Source organism: Musca autumnalis, unplaced genomic scaffold (genome assembly GCF_047663935.1).
Source record: "Musca autumnalis isolate F117 unplaced genomic scaffold, ASM4766393v1 scaffold_1, whole genome shotgun sequence".
Lineage (NCBI taxonomy): Eukaryota > Metazoa > Arthropoda > Insecta > Diptera > Muscidae > Musca > Musca autumnalis.
In genome coordinates, this window is record NW_027411644.1 from 280,024,429 (window position 1) to 280,045,800 (window position 21,372).

Below are 21,372 nucleotides of genomic sequence, written 5' to 3' on the forward strand. Positions count from 1 at the left end.
ACATTTTGTATGTGATTTTATTCACAATTATGTATTTTGTACAAACTTTTACAAAATGCTGTTCGATAACTCTAAAGCCACACGCAGAAACTTTCATATGAAACTTTTCCATTAGTCCCTGTTTATACAGAGAAAGTTGATGGGAAAGAAAATTGAGTTTATGGGCGAGGGAGTAGAGAGGAATAAGAGGGGGTACACACACCTCTGTACTGGCAAATTCTGTTTTGTTTCGTTTTTCTTTGTATACAACCTGAAGTTGGCTGCAGATTTGTTTTTGCATTTTCTTTCATTTTATTTTCTCTGTCGAGAAACAAACAACAGCGGACACAATTAAAAAAAAACATTTGGAGGAAAAACTATTTTTTAAAGAAAAACAATTCGAAATAAGTGGAAATATCAAAATTAAAATTCAATTCAAGGGTTCCTTTAATAATTAATTGTTTATCACACACGTCCATTTTTATTTTTCATTACAATTTTGCCTTGGCTTTGTTTTTGAACGGCGCAATAAGAAAATGAGTGTGAAGAAGAATAAGAAAAATTAGAAAATTGACACAAACATGATTTCCGTGTCTGAACAACAAGGAAATTTTAAAAGAAATTGAGAAGAAAAATTTTCTTTCCAGTTTGAATGTCTAAACACGGTCTTATTTTGGCGTTCATAAGTCGAGTTTCCCAATACAGCAATTTCATAAAATCACTTTAGTATGGAACTCGATCTATAAACGCCAAAATAATGGGAAAGTTTCGTATGAAAGTTTCAGCGTGTAGCTTTAGAGTAACAAACTTGTTCAGTAAACGAAAAATGAGAAGTAGTTGCAAGTACTTACAAGAACTTTTTACTTGCGAAGTTATCGAACAGGCCTAATAACAAAATAAAGATTTTTTGATTGTTTTCAGAATTGAAAGTCGACTACGACTTTTTGAGTTTTCAAACCAAAAAGTCGATTCATCGAATCTCGACTTACGTATCCCTGTAAAGGAAAATTTATTTTATTTGGGCGTCAATAATAAAAAAAATTTTAGCAAAGAAGTAGAAGTGATTTCATTGTATATAACTATAGAAAAAATTGTGCAAAAATGTTAGCTTTGATCAACAGAATATTGGATTGGTTCAAGAGCATCTTCTGGAAAGAAGAAATGGAATTGACACTAGTTGGATTACAATATTCAGGAAAAACAACATTTGTGAATGTTATAGCTGTGAGTATATTTACTACTATGACTTGGCTATTGTTTTTTCGCAAATAGATTGATGGATGAAAAGAATGGATCCATGGAATATTAAAGTGGAGAAAATAGGAATGGTACATACATACATAAACTCTGGCACCTACATACTGCAATGAATGATTCTGTGTCTTAGGACTACTCATCAACGTATTAACATACTGTCATTACCCCGTCCCCCTTTGTTCCACCCGATCGCCCTCATATACCTTACTGGACGACTTGACTTGCTCCGCTACCCCACATATTGTATATTGTTGTGTGTGCGAAGATGGTGAAAAGTGTTTTGGGGGTGGTTTTCTTTAGTGTTTTTTTGTGTTGTTGTAACATATGAACGTCAGTCAGTAGCGGCGGGTCGCGATGTACAATATGATGACAAAGGAAACAAAGAAAAGGCCTATGAGGCAAACAAAAACTTCCTAAAAGGAAAACTAACGTAACGTAACTTTGCCATAATGACGGATGATACTTGTTAAATATTTTCCAAAGCACTCAATAAGGTGTTTCTTTTGCACATGGCTTTCATTTAACAGCTGCAAATGGTTTTTATTTTTATGACCAGCTTAATTATTTATTGTGAAGTTTTTATCAAATTCAACATTTTCTGAAATTACAATGACCTGTTATTGCTGCTGGTGATTAATTGCATTGTTCCCATTCCATCTCAATGATGATATGAATGGAGTATTGAATTGCCCCTAATCACTTTTTTGTATACATATCAAAATGATTCATTGTGTATCCAAAATTGTTTTTTTGGTGACTTTATTTTAATTTCCTCAGTCATTGTGGAAATGTTTATAATGGCTCCCTTATTTTTGTGAGAAACTTGTTTGATATCCGCAGGAAAACCTGTGAATGATGGTCTAATATTTTAAAAATACCTATTGATTCCCATAGTGATACATTTTTAACATTTTACTTAGGTGATTCGATTCAGCACATTTGACATTTTCGTCTCGCTGTTTTCATTTGAGACTTGGTCGCAATTGTAATTATCCAATCGAAAATTCTAGCCATGCTAAAGCCTCTGAAGTTTTATGGTCTTTAAGAGATTACGGCGTGATCGTTCTGTTTTGTACCTTTGAATATTTCTCTGTAGATAATGAAGATCCTACCTGACGTACTTAGGATGCTTGGTTGGCTTTTTTCGTAAAACCCGGGCAGATATTAGATCGACAGCATTTCGTTGTTTTAATGCACATGGCCAGACCTTTAACTCCTCATCTTCGTGGTCCGCAGAAGACTTGAGGAGACAACCTGATGAAGTTCTCAAGGCTATTTTCTGGCCGGCTTCAATGTCCTTCCCTTGGGGTAGCTTACCTAATACCTATTAAATTTTGTGAGATCAACAAGGTTTATTATCTGGTGGGTACGACTTATACAAGCTATCGGCCCTGTAAAATATATCAGCGACTGGTGGCTGACAAAGATTTCCTGGTACATATGTCAAAAACTGTAACAATTGCAAGTTTCCCCCTCTCAGAGTTCGTCAAAACCACATCACTCATCGTAAACTATGGTGGTACTTCATTCGACGGAGATATCGTTAGCGTCATAATACTCTTCACGCGATCTCTATCAGAGTAATCCTCAAAAACTGTAACAATTGCAAGCTTCCCTCTCTCAGAGTTCGTCAAAACCACATCACTCATCGTAAACTATGGTGGTACTGCCCTCGATGGAGAGATCGCTAGCGTCATAATACTCTTCACCCGATCGCTATCAGAGTAATCCTCAAATTCTCGGTTAAAATAACCTGCACACCTCTTCGGATTTTCGAGCTCCATCTTTTTAAATTTGAGTTCCTTATCAGCGAATAGCAGTGGATTTTGGAGCTCAAGTTTGCCACCCTCCCAGAGTTCGCCTAGGCCATTAATTTGTTTTAATAACTAAATCCATACGGTTCTTGTTAAGGTGGTTAATGACCTTGAGCGCTTTGAAGAGAAAGGCTCTGTCTGTCGCCCTGGTTTACCTCTGCGCTTTTACAGGGCCATGCCTAAATTCTTATGTAAGGACTTTGGACCTTCTGAAGTGCGAACCCGTTTAACAGTTTTCGACTGTGGAGACCTAAATGCCTTCCTATCAGAAGTTACTGCTTTCATAGAATGTCCCCTCTACTTAGCATTCTTACGGCTCGCGGAACTATTTTTACCTTCTGGCCTTGCCTTTAGATTCAGTACTTTCCTGGCCATTTTGGGATCTGCCGTGTTTACTTTTTGCACTTGTACGTACTCTTGGGAGAGGAAGAAAGAAGAGATAATTCTTTCAAACTTCCTTATGAACCTGAGCTTACTTCGGAGTCCAAAGTTGGCCTATCCACGAATTTGCCGATATGGCTTTCTTGACATCATCGTCATCATTAGAAGCTTTAACTACATGGACTCTACATCAGCAGTCATAGCCTCTGCCTTGAAAGTTGGTGCCAATAGAAACCAACTTGAGGCAAGGTTTCTGAAAGTCATACACCCAAGTCAATTTCCCAATCTTCCACGCTACCTTAATGGACTTGGCCGTATGGATCACAGTAGTATTGAGCAACGTTCGATATGGTCAAACTTAATAACATGTCCTCTGTAAAAATTTCGTGTCGTCCCTGGAGAAGGCTACGCTTCGGTCAGCCAAAGATTAGTTTTCAGCATTCTTGGCTCTAGCATTGTCCTTAATCTTATCCGGGTTCTTGTTGTAGCAACGCAAATATGTCCGTTCGTGTATTATTTCCTCTGTATTCAGACTAAAAAATTCTGCAACCTGGACTAGTTGCGTACATAAAGAATCAGGAGACAGGTGAGTAGGGTTATCTAGGCAGCTAAACAAATGTAGCATGCCGTGTGGTACCAGTCCACATGCTGGGCATGTGTTGGGTATCGTGGCATCAATTCAGGTCCAAAACGAATTGAGACGGCTGCATCGTCCGGATCTTAACTGGTCTTAACCCACTCGTATTTGCTGGCAGCTGTCGTTCTTTTGCTCGTGAACACTGGTGGCAGTGGATTTAGCTGCGGATATTTTAATATTCCTCAGATAGAAGAACTGTACTAGGTTGACATTTAACCTATCACAAATCTTATCGACGATAGGACCCGACGCCAAGACCGTACAATCAATCCCCCGATCTCTATGCTGTCTGGAGGTTGCGGAATTTCAGAAAGGTATAGGGTAAACACTTCCGGAGATATCACCCTACTTTGGCGAATTCCTTGTTTCATTCTACGGGTGGTACCCGTATCCGATTTAAGGTATTTTGAGGATTTTAGCTACATTTTTTGACCGAATTAGCTGAAATTTGACATTTGCGATTCTCAATGACCAAAAGACCTCTCCACTAAAAATTGCCAAGATAGGTCCATCTTTGGGTATAGCCCCCATACAACGGTAACTCCAGATTTAAGGTATTTTGTTGGGTATGCCCCCATATAACTTTACCTCCCGATTTTTTTTTTTGACCGAACTAGCTGTAAATTGGTCACTAAACTTCTTCACCAAAAATCGTTAACATAGGGCCAAGTTTCGGTTTAGCCTCCATATAACGATACCCCCAGTTATAGGTATTTCGAGGATTTTTACAGCCGAACATTTAAACCTAATTAGCTGTCATTTGACCAACAGATTGAAGAAATTTTTAGATACATTTTTTGACCAAATTTAGGCGTTTGGGGTATCAGTGGTCGACAAATTTTTGCACCTAACAGGAAACTATTTATTCTATTCAGAATGTTTTAAGGTGGAGGGTATAAAAACGTCGACCTGGCCGAACTTAATGTTTTTTTCGTGTTCCTTTTACTTTTTCTCATCGTAGTTGTTGGTTTTAGGGCATTACACTGGTCCATTTTTGGTACACGGGGGCCTTAGAAATATTTAGGGGCATTGACAGATTTTGCTTGCCATTGTGCCAAAAAGTTCTGAGGATCAAGAAATCCCCAGGGTTAAAGTGGACATGTTGTCTTTTATCACTTATTCCCAAAACAGTCGATCGGCACAGCCGATTCGGCAGGGATGTAAATATTTATATAGTCTAAGTAAACTCAAAGGGTTCCAGCAACAATAACAAAATTGCATGGACATGAGTTAATTGTATATTTAACTTTTGGTTTGATTATTTCATGACAATCATCAAACAAGATGTTGATTATTCTTAAAATAAGGGCAAATTGTTCATTGTCATTACATTTAAATTTGCCTTTCTTTTGAATTGTGTGAAAAGAAATAAAACAAAGAATGCTATTAGGGCCTACGGCACAATTTTCTTATCAGTTATATTATTTGGGGCAATTTTTGTTCGAATGTTTGCTACAAGACCTAAATCTGCCCCTTTACAAATTATTCCCATGATTACATTTTATTTACATGTTTTCTTTCCTATTTCTTCTTTACAGTCTGGTCAATTTACCGAAGACATGATTCCTACAGTTGGTTTCAATATGCGTCGCATAACCAAGGGTAATGTTACAATTAAAGTATGGGATATTGGTGGCCAACCCAGATTCCGTTCAATGTGGGAAAGATATTGTCGTGGCGTAAATGCAATAGTGTAATAAACTCAATATTCTCTGGATATTGAAAATGAAATTTACTAATTTTTTTTGTTACATCCACTTACAGATATATGGTTGATGCTGCCGATTTGGATAAAATGGAAGCATCACGCAATGAACTACATTCTTTATTAGATAAACCACAGCTAGCTGGTATACCCGTATTGGTATTGGGCAATAAACGTGATCTTCCAGGTGCTTTAGATGAAACTGGTCTAATTGAACGAATGTAAGTAAACCTTTGAATATGCACCATATATCGAGATCTTAATTGTATTCGAAGGTCTTCTTAGTAAAAGTCCAATATAAAGCATATGAACATTATTGGGGGGACCAATAAAAGTAAATTTTTAACGATTTTTGGTAAAACCACATATTTTTACAAACAGATTCGAAGGATCCAACAAACTGAATATAGGATTTCTATGATAAACCTATGTACTATTAGCCCAGTCAAAACAGACATGCGTATAAGGTGGAAATAGCAAAAATTCCCACAATGCTGAATTTTGGTGGAGAGCTAGGGTTTACCATTAGAAGCAACGTCCTGAAAGTCCCGTACCGTATACGCCGCCCATAAAAATTATATTTTCCCGTAATCAGCGCAACAAAACCAAACTTGGGACAAAACTTCAAAAAAAAAACTGAGAGTTTTCGTTGGGATCGTTCCCGTTGGGCTTTCGATTACACATGTGGGTTTAATGGGCTATTTTTGCATAAAATGACTCTGACATAGAATAATTCTACTAAACACCGATTTTGTTGGATTTCTTTTTAAAATATAGGTATAATTTCGCTCTTCAAGAAAACATATATTGTTTTTGGGGGGACAGACCCGGTTACTTCGGTTATTTTAGCCGGTTGGTCTGAATATGTGCATATTTCTCTTATAAATGCATACAAATCATGTTTTTTTTAGAACAGCTATATCTCAAGAATGGTTCCTTCTAGGAAAAAATATAAAGAATGACTTTTTTGAATGACTCAATTGGGAAGGACCTAATGAAGATTCAGAAAAGGGCTACAATGATTAATTTATCAATAGCCAAATAGTATTTATCTGGATTGTAGTTCTTGTAACTTAAATCTGTTGATTCGTGTAATATTTCTTGTTGTGGGCACACAGGAGGAATTTGTTTGGTTCTTGACACAGAGTAGCTCATATTCAAAAATTCTGCAACATGTACTGACTGCATCCATAATTAGGTTAGGTTAGCTTCAGGATGCGTAACTGCCATGCTGGCAGCTACTCCACTCGGAGACCTTGAGGTCTATTGTGATCATCCAAACTATTGAATTGTGTTTGTTGTAGAGGTGAAAGATGTTGTAGTGATGTGTGGTTTGGGCTATTTGATTGTAGATGATGGATATGGCTATGTGTGTTGATGTTGATTGGGCGATGGTGTATGAGAGATGTGATGGTTATGCATGGGTTACTTGTAGTACGGTTATATGGTGTTTTGTACTTGTAGATGGTGATGATGTGTAACTGATGGCTATATGGTGATTTGTGCATTCAGGTGATGACTGTGCAAAAAAGATATGTTATATATCTGTAGATGATGATGCGTGGCTGTTTCAGATGATGATAGTGTGTGAAGATATTGGTGGTGTGGAAGACTAGTGATGTGGTGCCTGTTGTGGATGAAGCTATGTGGTGCTGTGTGTGTATAAGACTGTGGGTGATGATATATGTCTGTTGATGTGATGTGCTGTGTGGGGGGGGGGGGGGGGGAGATGATTAGGTTGGAAAGGTTGGACAGGAAGGGAAGCGGAAATTGGTGTGACAGGAGAGAAGAGTAAGAATAATTAGTGACTGTACTGGAAAAATCAGGTTATTTAAAGAAGGAAGATGGTTTAGTAGCTCTTGCAGTAAACTACCAACACTGTAGGGTCAATAGAGGCGAAGTAGGAAAGAGATTCAATCACATGTTCACCAAATAGTCTATGTCTTTTGACCATCAGTCTAGGACATCTACATAGAAGGTGCTCGATTGTCTCCGTTTCCTCCTCATCCTCACATAACCTACAGTACTCAATGTTATTGCCATCCCACTTGCAAGTCATGGATCTTATTCCACAGTGACCGGTTATTACACCCACATTATCTATAAGGTCCGTAATTCCCACTATTAATTCGAAGGCTTTCAAAACCGCAAAAACTTCTGCCTGAAAAACACTACAATTGTCATTAAGCTTGTATGAGTTCCTGATGTCTAGTTCTTCACAAAACACACCAGATCCCGTGCCTTCTTCCATCTTCGACCCATCGGTGAAGATCGACAGACTATCGGAAAGTGGTCTGCCTCGTGCCCACTCACTCCTGTCGGGGATTAATACTTCAGCTGTGTCAAAGTCCAGGCTTGGTGAGATGTAGTCAGTCTCATCTCCCCTGGCTCTGAGTCCAATCTGGCTACCTATCCGCTGTAGAACACTAGCATGTCCAAGATGTGAACCACGCCACAGATTTAGCTCTTTAAGCCTCAAGGCAGATCGTGATGCTTGATACTGTACAAGAATGTCCATAGGTTGGACGTTCAGTATGGCATTCAATGCAGCCTGAGGGGTGTTTCTTGCTGCTCCAGTAACGAGTACTGACGCAGCTCTTTGCACAGTAGCTATTTTGGACAGATTGGAATTATTGCCTAGGGCATGCCACCAAAGGAGACAACCATAGGTCAGAATGGGACTGACCACTGTCCTATACAGCCAATGTATTACATGTGGTCTGAGGCCCCAGCTCTTGTCTATGGAGTTCTTACAGGAATAAAGCGCGATTAGACCCCTCTTGGTGCGCTCCTCCGTGTTCCTATTCCATCTTAGCCGATGGTCCAGGATCACTCCCAGGTATTTCGTCTCCGTAGAGAGATCCAACCGCACTCCATCCAGCGTTGGCGGCACAAATTCGGCAATATTTCTTTTTCTGGTGAATAGTACCAGCTCAGTCTTCGCAGGGTTCACCCCAAGACAATTGTGGTGAGCCCAGCGAGAGAGCTTAACCAGCGCACCCTGCATCAGTTCCGACAGCGTCGACAAGAATTTTCCACTGATTAGAAGGACAACGTCGTCAGCGTATGCTACAACTTTAGTCCCTAGTCTATCAAATTCTTTGAGCATCCCATTTACCACTAGAAGCCACAGCAGTGGAGATAAGACTCCACCTTGTGGGGTGCCCCTAGTGACTGACTTCCTTACGGAACTCTCTTCAATACTGGAATTGATCAGTCTGCTTTCCAGCATTCTGTCAATCCAGTTGATTAGGATAGAAGGGGCACTCAAAAGCTCTAGAGAAGAATGAATGGATTCAAGCTTTACATTATTGAACGCTCCCTCTAGAAAAGCGGACAATGTGTGATCCAAGTTATCCATATTCTTCTCTATATAACTTACTACCTCATGTAGTGCTGTTTCTGTCGATTTCCCTTTCATATAAGCATGCTGAGAGCTGCCTATAAGGTCACAATTTATGTACGATCTGATCTCCAAGTCGAGCAACCTTTCTAAAGTTTTTAAAAGAAAGGAGGAAAGACTTATCGGTCTGTAGTCCTTCGGCAACGCGTGGCTTGGCTTCCCTGCCTTGGGGATATAAGTCACTGTTACCTCTTTCCACAGACCCTAAAAATAACCTTCAGTATAGTGATCAATATCGGTGGTGCGTTCTGAAGCATCGCCGGAATGACACCATCTGGGCCTGGAGATTTATAGGGTTGAAAAGTGCTGATCGCCCAAGATATCCTTGAGTCACTTATCAACCTATCGACGAAGAACCTCTCATCGGGTGTATAGGCTCTGTTCGTTTCCGAGCTCGGATACGAAACAGCGTCCTTGCATCCCGGGAAGTGGGTCTCTGCCAATAGGTCAAGAGTCTCTAGAGCAGAGTTCGTCCACGTGCCATCATTTCGTTTTCCTATATATATTCCTATATATATGTTTCCTATACAGATCCCAATCCGTACTAAGTTTGGTCTTGTTCGCTTTGTTATATGCTCTCCTGCTAACCTTCCTGAGGTTAGCTAGATCTTTGTTCCACCAAACGGGCTGTGTTCTCCTACCTGGATAAGTTAATGGGCATGTCTTTTCATAGCAATCCCTGAGGACATTTGTGAGACCCTCAACCCGTCTGTCCACTTCCCTCTCTGTGTGAGGTTCAGATATTTCACACAGTCTTGAAGAGGCCATGGAGTTGAATTTCTCCCAATTAGTTCTCCTGGGATTCCTATGAGGTTGTTGCCGTTTACTTCCACTCGAGACTCGCAAGTGTATCGTCCGAAAAGGAACATTCCTCCGATACTCTCCAGTCTGTTATGGAAGTATCCTCCATATTTGTAAGGGTGCGGCCTATTACCTCCTCCCTTACCCTATTCTGGAAGGTGGCCGTATTTCCCCTATTACACACTCGTAGATTATTAATTAAAATAAAGTCGAATATGGACTCACCTCTCGTATTAGTGTCACTAAAGTGATGGGCATTTGCATCACAGCCCATTATGAGATTACAACTACCCGAGATCTCATCCACTAGCTTGCGCACCAATCGACTAGGTGGGTCAGGTACCTCGTACGACATGTAGACCGAGGCTAGCACCAAGGCCCTTCCGGAGCCTACTTCCAGCCTCACTACCGCCGTGTCGCCATCACTGTAATTATAGAGATGAATAGGGTTTAAACTTTTCTTCACTATAATACAAGATCTTACCTTCTCCCCATTCGACGAATAGAACAGGGAGTACCGCCCATCGTTTAGTCCAGAAACCCTATTTTTGTAAAGATAGGGTTCCTGGACCAAAGCGATGTCAATTACCGACTTTGTAAGGGAGAGAAGGAGTTCTGCAGCCGCCGCCTTGCAGTTATGCAGATTGATCTGCACCACGCGAAGGCCCTGCTGCCCGAACTCCTTACTGGGGCTGCGAGAAGCGGAACCAAAGCCAACCCAACCCGAAGTCCAGCTCTCCCTTACAATTCTTAATGAACTCTGCGCTTGAACTGTCCATGGTGAACTTCATCACCGTGCCTCCGCCTTCTGGGTAGGATCTCACCAATTTCCAGCTATCGGTCTGGATGAGCCTGTTTTGCTTCCTGATCAGCTTCAACACCTGTGCCACATCCGAAGCAGGAGGTGGCACCCATGTTGTAGCCGCTACTCTAGATGGGATCTCGGCGATGGGAATCACAGCCAGCCTGCAGCCGTCCCACAGAGCATCAGAGCTATTTACTGTTTGGGTGAGGAAATCACGCGATTCCTCATCCTTGCAGTTAATAACTTTGACACCCTTGTATACGGATGCCCTGCCAAAGCCGGTCTTCCTCTCATCCACATCATCGGAAGTAATGACATTCCTCAGAAGACCTTTCTACCAGCAACCAGTGATCGTCACTGATCCTACCTTCAGGGACAGTTCTATCAATGATTGCCACCAAAAGGTCATCTGGGGCCGTCATTCTTGCAGGCCTGTGTGACTCATATGGCTTCTCTCCAGCAGGTTTAGGAAGTTTTTGGCCCGTGCTGCCTTTACAAGCCCTCCCTGGTTGAGCTCGCTTAACCGTCTGTCGAGCGGCCATTTTTTCATACGATGCCGGTCGATTATCAGACTGGCGACCACCCAGCCTCTTAGCATCTGGATGCGGATCCTCAGAAGACCTCACTCTCTTCATACCTGGTTGTATTGAAGAGGCAGTCTTCTGACCGCTAGCTAGTCCCATCAATCACCCGACCTCCAGCAGAGCCGATATTCCCTTTCGGGAATAGCCCCGAGGGGCTGGATATGTTCCTCGTCACCGATACCGCAGATGCCTGTTTAACATGCTTCCGCAAATCAGCGACCTCAGAGCATTTCCCGCCCATGTTTTCCCCAGCAGCTTTTGTGGCATTCACCGGAGGGGCTGTCACAGTAGCTGGGGGCTGATGTGGCAACTCCTCCCGTGAATTCACAGTTTGCTTCTCCGACTTCGAGGACCGTGTCGGTGAGGTCCGGGTGTCTTCCCCTACCGCAGGCACATTAGGTGTCCGCATAGGGTTCGAACAGGCCGGCACTACTGGATTTTGTTCTATGGCTGGTTCCAGGGAAGTCAAACCAGTCATTGGGCTGGCGCCTACCTCCGGATCCGGCCTCGGAATCCGGTCGATTGGAAGTGGAAGCTTCTCAAAATGAGGGTATTTCCTCTCAATACGCCTCAGAAAGCGGAGCTTCAACCTTATCTCCCGGAATTCCGCCGGGAGACCTCACCTGGAGACTTGTCTACAAATCTAGAGCAGTAGTTAACTGCTCTTATGTAGCCATGTTTGTCCTTTCTTTCCCGGGCCTTACTACTCTTGATGGATGGGGAGGTGAGAGAATTTCCATTCTCATCATCCATAGCCTCATCCACCAAGGCGTCCTGCCTGGGAAGACTGGGTCTATCGGTCGCGACCGCCGTATCATCCCCTGACGGAGTTACTCCCTTCCCATCCGGTTTTGTGCTCCCAGAAGCAACCGAGGGGGACATCTCCTTGTCCTTCTGAGATGGGATGACCGTAGTACCCATCTCTTCATCAGACAGGGGGATGGGAGGACTTTCCCGACTCAGGTGAAGGGACGCACTCTCCCTCAGGAGATTGAGCAATTCCCTGCTCTGCGAGTTTATTGAGTCGCTAACTCTGTCCAGGGTCGGTGTGGAACAGTCGTCCCCGCCCAAATTTGGGTTAATTGCACTAGGTGCAGCAGTGTCCGTATTCATAGCAGGGGTCGTTATCCAAGCGGGTTTGGGTTTTTGTTGTTTAAAATTGTTTTATCCATAGAGAGATTTTTAGATGGGGGAACTGAGTACAACCATGGCATAGCCCTCCACTACCATGATTGGAACTTGACAACTAAGCCTGCTACTCGTTTAGGTGCCCAGGTATCAACGAGGCTCCGTTATAATACAGTCGGTGCCCTGACTGCAAACCTTAAACACCGATGGGCACGTGGTCGCATAACACCCCGGTGTTAGGGGATCTCGAATTATTTTGGTAGGAGATCAGTAACCAAATATATGTCACTCACCCCAAAAATACACTGTAGGATTTCGACAAGGAGTGGATAACCTTTGGTCAGTCACAACCCCCCAGTTCAACACACAAAGAAATTGAATGAGCAGATTGTGGCGTCAAGCCCCCGCATCGCGCCAAGATTGTTATCCCCGGCGGGGGATAATTAATCTAGATATTATTTTAAGTCGAGACTCTCTCTCTTAATAATGACGATATTTTGACAAGCCTGTGTGAGCACTGTTCACAAGATTGGGACCGGAATACATTGTGAGCACCCAAGTGTTTTTATATTTCTTCAAATATATTTTTATATTTACGTATCATTTATTAGACCGGTTGTAAATCGATGTCTGGCGAATAGTGGCATGCTAGCCGTTGCTATTCCAGTCCATGAAAATACACAAATTTTGCTTTTTAATTCCAATGGATTTCGTATTGAACTAGTCTGTTAAACACAGACCTGTCTCACTTGAACTTCGCTCTAATGATCCATACATGGAATCTATAGGGTTAGCAGTGAGGTGTGAAACTGCCGAGATAGAGTTGCTTAACGTATACATATATCCCACTCTTAAATAGCTGTACACCTGATTATGGACCAACATTAGTCTGCCTTTGGAAGATCATAACTGATTGGCCTTAGGGGACTTAGTGCTCATCATAGTTTGTGGCATCCGCATGTGCTGGTTGATCAGCTTGATTGTTCTACGTTTTGCACGAACGCTCCTACCAATGAGGACGTCCTAGCAGAATTAGCGGAGAGTGACAGTTCGGCAGACGTAACCATTTTGTCATCTGGTCTGACAAATGACGTCAACTGGCAAACCGTCGCTTATCTTGGGTGAGGCAATCACCCTACAATTGTTCCCATCAACAGACCGCCCGGCATCGTGACATCTGAACAGCCCATTTTTATCATGTGAAAGCTAATTTTGGCCTAAATTACCAATGGCCATTCAGGGAACTTCCAAAACCTTCTGATGTTTGGGTGACACCATTACAGCTTATATTATATACCTGTTGATCGAAAACCCAAAGTAAAACCAAATTTTCCAGCAGGGACTAGCCGTTTCACGATTCAACATTTCGCAAAAACGTCTGACATTCGAAGGTCTAATTAAGAATCCCTGTTTATGTTTACGGATGCATCAATAACTCCAATAAGACTAACCGGTAATTCACAATAGGCGCTGTATACATAATTCATTGGGAATTTAAAGCATACTTTTAGGAGTATTCATACAACTTTTGATGGTCACCCATTAATGCGTCACGCAATATTTAATTTGCCACAGTCTCTAATGTTATACCTTTTTTGTTTAATTTTAGGAATTTATCGAGCATACAAGACAGAGAAATTTGCTGTTATAGCATTTCCTGTAAGGAAAAAGACAACATCGATATAACGCTACAATGGCTGATTGCACACTCAAAGAGTCAAAGTCGTTAGGATTTAACCAGCGGTGTCAAATCCCTCCGAAAGGCTCTGAATTTTCTTAAAAAATGATAAATACTTGTGATGTGATGATGACGAAGATGATTAGGATGGATAACGTCAATGGCGGCGGCGGCGGCAGTGAAGGCGGCTGAATAAATTATATAGGATAATAGAACTTTAAGCCAAAGTAAAGAACTTAAAATAATTCGTTAAAATGTTCAAAGATACCTGGACACGGGAGAATATTTGAAGATTTTAATTTTGTTTTCATTTTTTGCAATGAAGAAAACGAAAAACGGAACAAAGAAAAAACATTAAATTGTGGTCGACCGAACAAAAAGCAAAAATAAAACCAAACCAACAAACATTAAAACATTCAATCACACTCGTGTCTCTTAATATATTAATTAATATCATGCTTTATAATATTTTGAAAACGAAGGAAGGAATGAAACACTATCGCAAAATTGAAGAAAAGTCATGGGAGAGTTTTATTTAAACATCAATTCTTCTTAATTTTCATAACCATGGCTGGGGTCTTTTTTCGTTTCATTTCAACGCTCTGCAAACTAATAAAAAACAACAACAAAATGCCTTACAGTCGAGCACGCAAAAATACGTTTAATTTTTTTAAAATAAAATAAAAACATGGTTATAGGTGCTTCCGGTTAGTTTTTATTTATTTATATTTATTTTATTTGCCTCTCCACGCAACAACAAGCTTTTAGTAATGCATTCATGTTCTTGCCGTATTCTCCCTTTTTAGTTTGTATGTCAAAGATCAGCACAACCACCCACATTCGTAAAGCAAGCAATCAATCACTTACCGCCTCCTAGTTTCGATCTTGCACCTGCATTAATGCAAAAAAAGTTATTCTTAATTTTCTTCGTTTTCGGGTTTTCTCTTTTTTTCTTTGCACTAATTTATTATTATTTTTTTCTAACATTATTATTATTATTAGTATTGTGTAAATTTTCTTCTGTTAATATTAATTAAGCATATATGTATGTATGTACTACCTACCACTATTACTAGTAAAGTATAAGAAAATATACACAAACACAATAATTCTCTATATATTTATATATGTCTAGTGTATAAAATTAAAGAAACAACAATTGTACATTTATTATTCGGCAAATCAATAACAAACCATACTGCAAAAACAACAACAAGAAAATGGATTAAGTTGATAAACAAATAAAGGCTCGAAAACAAAATGCATACATATGTACATGCTCTTCTTATATAGTCTACATATATAACATATAGCTACATAAACAAACAACAACAAAAATATACATATATTCGATCTGTTTCGTACACTTTAGTAAGTTCTACTTGTTACAACAAAATAAGTCAAATCGTATCTCAAATGTTACCATTTCTATATTAAAAAAAAAAAAAAAACAACAAAACACAAGCGACAAACAAAATATGAAAAAAGACAAAGAATTTTAATTGAGCATAACAAAACAACAGAAGCTTTTAATATGATTTTTTATTACATAATTACATCAACAACAACAACAATCAATAAAAACATAAACTAAATAAACGAATTAGACACACAACCAGTTTGAATGATAAATTCTCGTATGGAAAGGGTCTGTGTAAATTATTTCTCTACTTCAGTATTTTTGTATTGCTCCTCCAAGTAGGAACACCGTGTTCGACTTCATCTGTCCACAGAAAATTTCCCATTAATAATGACCATTATGGTGGAATCATATTTAAGTTCACTTTTGTATGCTTTCAGGTGGAACAAGCCAATACATACTCTCTGACATAATGACCTGTAAACTTTTTAAAATCCTTCGGTGCCCAATAAAAACGGTGGACACCACGATAACTATCGAAAGGAGTGATTGACGTTGATCCTACCTAATGCACATCGTAACGTTTCTCTAAAATTTAAATCAATTTCAAAGATGCACTATATCGTCCAACTCCTTCGAGTATGTCCCTCTCAATACTCGGTACTATCCTGGACCATCGCTTGACATGGAAAAGTAATATCGATGAGTGAACGAAGAAGGGACACACTGTACTCTTCTTTTGTAGGAACTCTATTGGGAAAAGCTGGGAATTGAGACGGCAAATCATACATTGGTTGTATGTAACCATTTTCCTGCCCATCATAATATTGTTAAGTGGAAATACTTGGGAAAAAGCGTTTTGGTTTGGTTTAAGGACGCGCAGCTGCCTTGGCTGGCAAACGCTCCACTCGGAGACCTTTAGGACCATTGTGATCATCCTGAATGTCGTGTATAGTGGTTGATTGTTTTTGCTGGGATAGTGATGATGTGCATATACACAGTCTTACATAAGTATACGTACGCCCCATAAATCTCGGGTTTTAGAAAAAGTAATGATATTTATGAAATTCCAAGTACACAGGTTTATTTCGTCTCACTAATAAACAATATTTAATACAACAAAAGTATATTCCATAATATAAATAACGGGAAATTTTACAAAAACCAAAAAATGATACTTACAAAAGTATACATACGCTCCAAGGAAATATGAGTATTTTCGTACAATTTATGGAATTAACAGCAAAATTTATACATTTTATTGTTTTGGCGAATGTGTCTGGGTGTCCGAGATATATTTTAGAGAAAAAAAAAATAATTTTGGGGTGTTAAATGCCGTTATTTAATGCCAAACTTCTTGTATAGCTCGTTAAAGCGGACCCTTGCCGATTTCTTTCCGTTTTACGTATTTGAGTACACAAAATCCACAATATTAGTGTCAGATTATTGATTTTGGTATCCTAGAAAGCTTTTTAGTTGACCTTGTGCATAACACACCTTCCTGAGTGTCGATAAATTCACATTTTTCCTGGGATATCTCAGGAAGTTAATAGATTCCTCGGAATTTTTGGCTCAAATTACATACAGAAGACCTTGAATTGTGTTTTAAGCTGGTGTTATATAATCCTTGGACACCAATTGTATTAGAAATGTACAATTATCCGATACTTTCCGACCCTATATTGACGGTAATGGTCATAATACGAAAACTACGTTGTTCACAGTGTAAATTTCATGCTTTTTGGTAGTGATTATATTTTGATGCTTTGGGAGCAGGTTTTTAACAGAATATTTCACATTTCCGATTCAATTGGTGTCCAAGGATTATATAACACCATATTAAAACACAATTCAAGGTCTTCTGTATGTAATTTGAGCCAAGAATTCCGAGGAATCTATTAACGTCCTGAGATATCCCAGGAAAAATGTGAATTTATCGACACCCAGGAAGGTTTGTTATGCACAAGGTCAACTAAAAAGCTTTCTAGGATATCAAAATCTATAATCTGACACTAATATTGTGGATTTTGTGTACTCAAATACGTAAAACGGAAAGAAATCGGCAAGGGTCCGCTTTAACGAGCTATACAAGAAGTTTGGCATTAAATAACGGCATTTAACACCCAAAAATTATTTTTTTTTTCTCTAAAATATATCTCGGACACCCAGACACATTTGCCAAAACAATAAAATGTATAAATTTTGCTGTTAATTCCATAAATTGTACGATAATACTCATATTTCCTTGGGGCGTATGTATACTTTTGTAAGTATCATTTTTTGGTTTTTGTAAAATTTACCGTTATTTATATTATGGAATATACTTTTGTTGTATTAAATATTGTTTATTAGTGAGACGAAATAAACCTGTGTACTTGGAATTTCATAAATATCATTACTTTTTCTAAAACCCGAGATTTATGGGGCGTACGTATACTTATGTAAGACTGTGTACATAGGTGGAAAAAAGTGACGGAGAAATGTTGGTTTGGTTATTGTGGTGGCAATTGATCACCGGGCGTATGGTTGATGACTGTGGGTAAAGATGTATAGCTGCTGGGATTGTGATGGTGGCTGCAGTTGTGATGGTGGTTGGATATGTCTATTGCTTAGAGTATATGATGTGGTTTGATGTGGTGAGAAAAACGGTTATGTGATGAAGTTCCGTTTATCCTCCTGTGGGGAGAAGCATATGGTTTTGATTAGATATGTTTGCCAAGCCATGTAATTGGTATATGTAGATGGGATCTATGTCAGAGTATTTATCTCATATCTACCAAAGAATCGGTATCTCCTCGTGAAAAGCGAGGGGCATCTACACAATTTTTTTCATTTGAAATTCCAAATGAAAAACTTTACAAATAGAAAAATTCAAATTACAAATGAAATAATTTGAATTACAAATGAAAAAAATTCAAATTACAGGTGAGATGTTTCGAATTTCAAATGAAATTATCAAATTACAACTGAAATTCTTCGAATTACATGTGAAAATGGTCAGCACCCTCCGGCCATGTTTGTAACGTTGGATAATCAATTATATGTGTGGAAGCCAGTCGTACGTGGAATTCAGGAACAAGAAGTCCAAGCCCTGTAGAGTAAAGCTCCCCAAGGTGGGGTGATATATCCGAAACTGTTTAATATCTACCGCTCCTGTATTCCGCCCCCAGACGGCATTGGGATCGTATGCAGATGATTGTACGATCTTGGCGTCAGCTATTTCCTGAGGTCATTATTGAAAGGCTGATCTGTTCATCGCATGGACGGCGCAGGCGAAAAGAGAGTTGAATGTCGTGGTCGGTGGTAGCAGAATTCCGACTACAAACTACCTAGGGGTCACATTCGGAAGTACGTTGTAATCGTCCGCGCATGTCTCAGCTATCTGTGACAAACTGAAATGTAGCAACAAGATCCTCAAAGAAAGATAAAGAAACCTTTTTGACCACATATAACACTATAGGTCGGTCTAGGAAGCTATGCGGCGCCAGTTTGGTCCGCGAGTGTAAGTGGAACGCAATTGAAAAATATTCAAACTTGTCAGAATGCCGCCCTGAGAACAGCAACAGGGTGCCTCCTCATGTCTCCAGTAGAGCATCTACATGAGGAGGCAAAGATTCTTCCTGTACAGCAACACAATGGCATGTTCTCGTTGCAGTACTTGGTCGGGTGTTATCGTGGGAGCTATTCTAATCACCTTCCAGTACAGCAACACAATGGCATGCTCTCGTTGCAGTACTTGATCGGGTGTTACCGTGGGAGCTATTCTAATCACCTTATGGTGGGTAATTTCGCTGTAACCATTTTGACGCGCACTGCGAATAATTCTCATTCACTCTGTACTCCAGTCCACTAAAGTATTCCAGAATTGCTTAAGAAGGATGAGCTTACTACTACAGGGGGTTAGCTACATGGGTTGAAACAAAAGACTGTTCTAAATCCGCCAACTTACACTTCAGTGCTAAAGCGTTGGGAATAATTTTTGGGAGCTACCCATTAAGTTGTGGTGGCTAATACATACACTGGGCTTTCGAGTCAGCTGTTCCACTGGGCCTTCGGGTTAGCAGTTTCACAGGGCCTTCGGGTCAGCAGTTCCACTGGGCCTTCGGGTCAGCAGTTCCACAGGGCCTTCGGGTCAGCTGTTCCGTAGTTAGAAACCAGTAGCGCATGGCAGAAATTAGGCTAACTCGACTAATACCCGAACCCTTCGTGTCCCCGAGCTTCAGCAACCGAACCCGTCGTGTCCCCGAGCATCAGCAACCGAACCCATCGTCGTCCCCGATCATCTGAAGCCGAACACCGAGTTCATCGTCTTCCCGATCATCTGCAGCCGAACACCGAATTCATTGTTTTCCCAATCATCTACAGCTGAACAACGAATTCATTGTTTTCCCAATCATCTACAGCTGAACACCGAACTCATCGTCTTTCCGATAATCTGCAGCGGAACACCGAATTCATCGTCTTATCGGTCATCTGCAGCCGGACACCGAAATTATTGTCTTCCCGATCATATACAGCCGAACACCGAATACATCGTCTTCCCGATCATCTGCAGCCGAACACCGAATTCATCGTCTTCCCGATCATCTGAAGCCGAACACCGAATACATCGTCTTTTCGATCATCCGCAGCCGAACACCGAATTCATCGAATTCATCGTCTTATCGATCATATACAGCCGAACGCCGAATTCATCGTCTTCCCGATCACCTATAGCCGAAGACCGAATACATCGTCATCCCGATCATCTGCAGCCGAACACCGAATTCATCGTCTTCCCGTTCATCTACAGCCGAACACCGAATACATCGTCTTATCGATCATCTGCAGCCGGACACCGAATTCATCGTCTTCCCGATCATCTGCAGCCGAACACCGAATTCATCGTCTTCCCGATCATCTACAGCCGAACACCGAATACATCGTCATCCCGATCATTCACACCCGAACACAAACCGCTTCCCTCGAAGAAGAACCCTCAGCTGCCAAATCCCAGCGAGTCTGCATAATCCTTACGAATTGAATTCATTCTTATCGCATTTAAACACAAGTAGATTGTAAATTAGTATTTATTAATTTCGTAAAGTTTAGTGGGTTCTTATGGAGACCCTGGACGTGACTGAACAGACCCCAGCCGACGAGAAAACCACGTTACATGTCATAAACAACTATCGTGCCAATTCGGTAAGAGAGTACATTCATTATCTATCGTAGCTGAAAAACGTCAGCTGTGCAGCTGTCTAATTCCCTATAGGGTAAGGATCGATGACACCGCGCAAAACATTTGCCCAGCATGCGGCAACATGCCTGCACGACACACTGCACCACTTCAACTGCCCTGCCAAAACTACTCAATCATCTCCAGTAGATCTGTGGTTATATCCCACCGAAACAGCCACATTCCTACAACTGGAGATAGAACCAGAGTCAGATTAAGCAGAAAAAAGAACTTACAAACACTGTTACAACAACATTCATTGGCATATAACACGATTTTGATGCCGTCTGGGGTTGTACAAGTCCAGGGAGGTAGATATTGAATACTTCTGGGGATAATAACCCACATTGAGAAATGGCATGCTCTCTGCGCTTAGCCGTGCTCTTCCCCAACAACAAGTCGCATTGTACACAGCTGACATCCAACCGAATAGCACATAGCCGACCAACAATCCAATTACGCGGAGCATGCAGCATCCCAATACTTTAGAGCCGACCAACAACCCGATTGCCCCTGAACAGACCATGATGGAGCCGACAATAACTATATGATTGTCATCGATCTGATCATACCAACCCGATTACTATCGAGCCACCAATAACTACTCGATTATTAAATGTAT

General features: G+C 40.6%; 1 protein-coding gene across 1 annotated transcript; it reads left to right on the forward strand.

Moving 5' to 3' along the window:
• Positions 1–911: 911 nt before the first annotated feature.
• On the forward strand, positions 912–15,787 carry Arl8 (ADP-ribosylation factor-like protein 8). The gene is made up of 4 exons (XM_073961354.1): positions 912–1,203; positions 5,607–5,761; positions 5,833–5,994; positions 14,104–15,787. The coding sequence occupies exons 1-4, from the start codon at positions 1,081–1,083 to the stop codon at positions 14,222–14,224; spliced, it is 561 nt and encodes a 186-aa protein (XP_073817455.1). The 5' UTR covers positions 912–1,080; the 3' UTR covers positions 14,225–15,787.
• Positions 15,788–21,372: the final 5,585 nt, after the last annotated feature.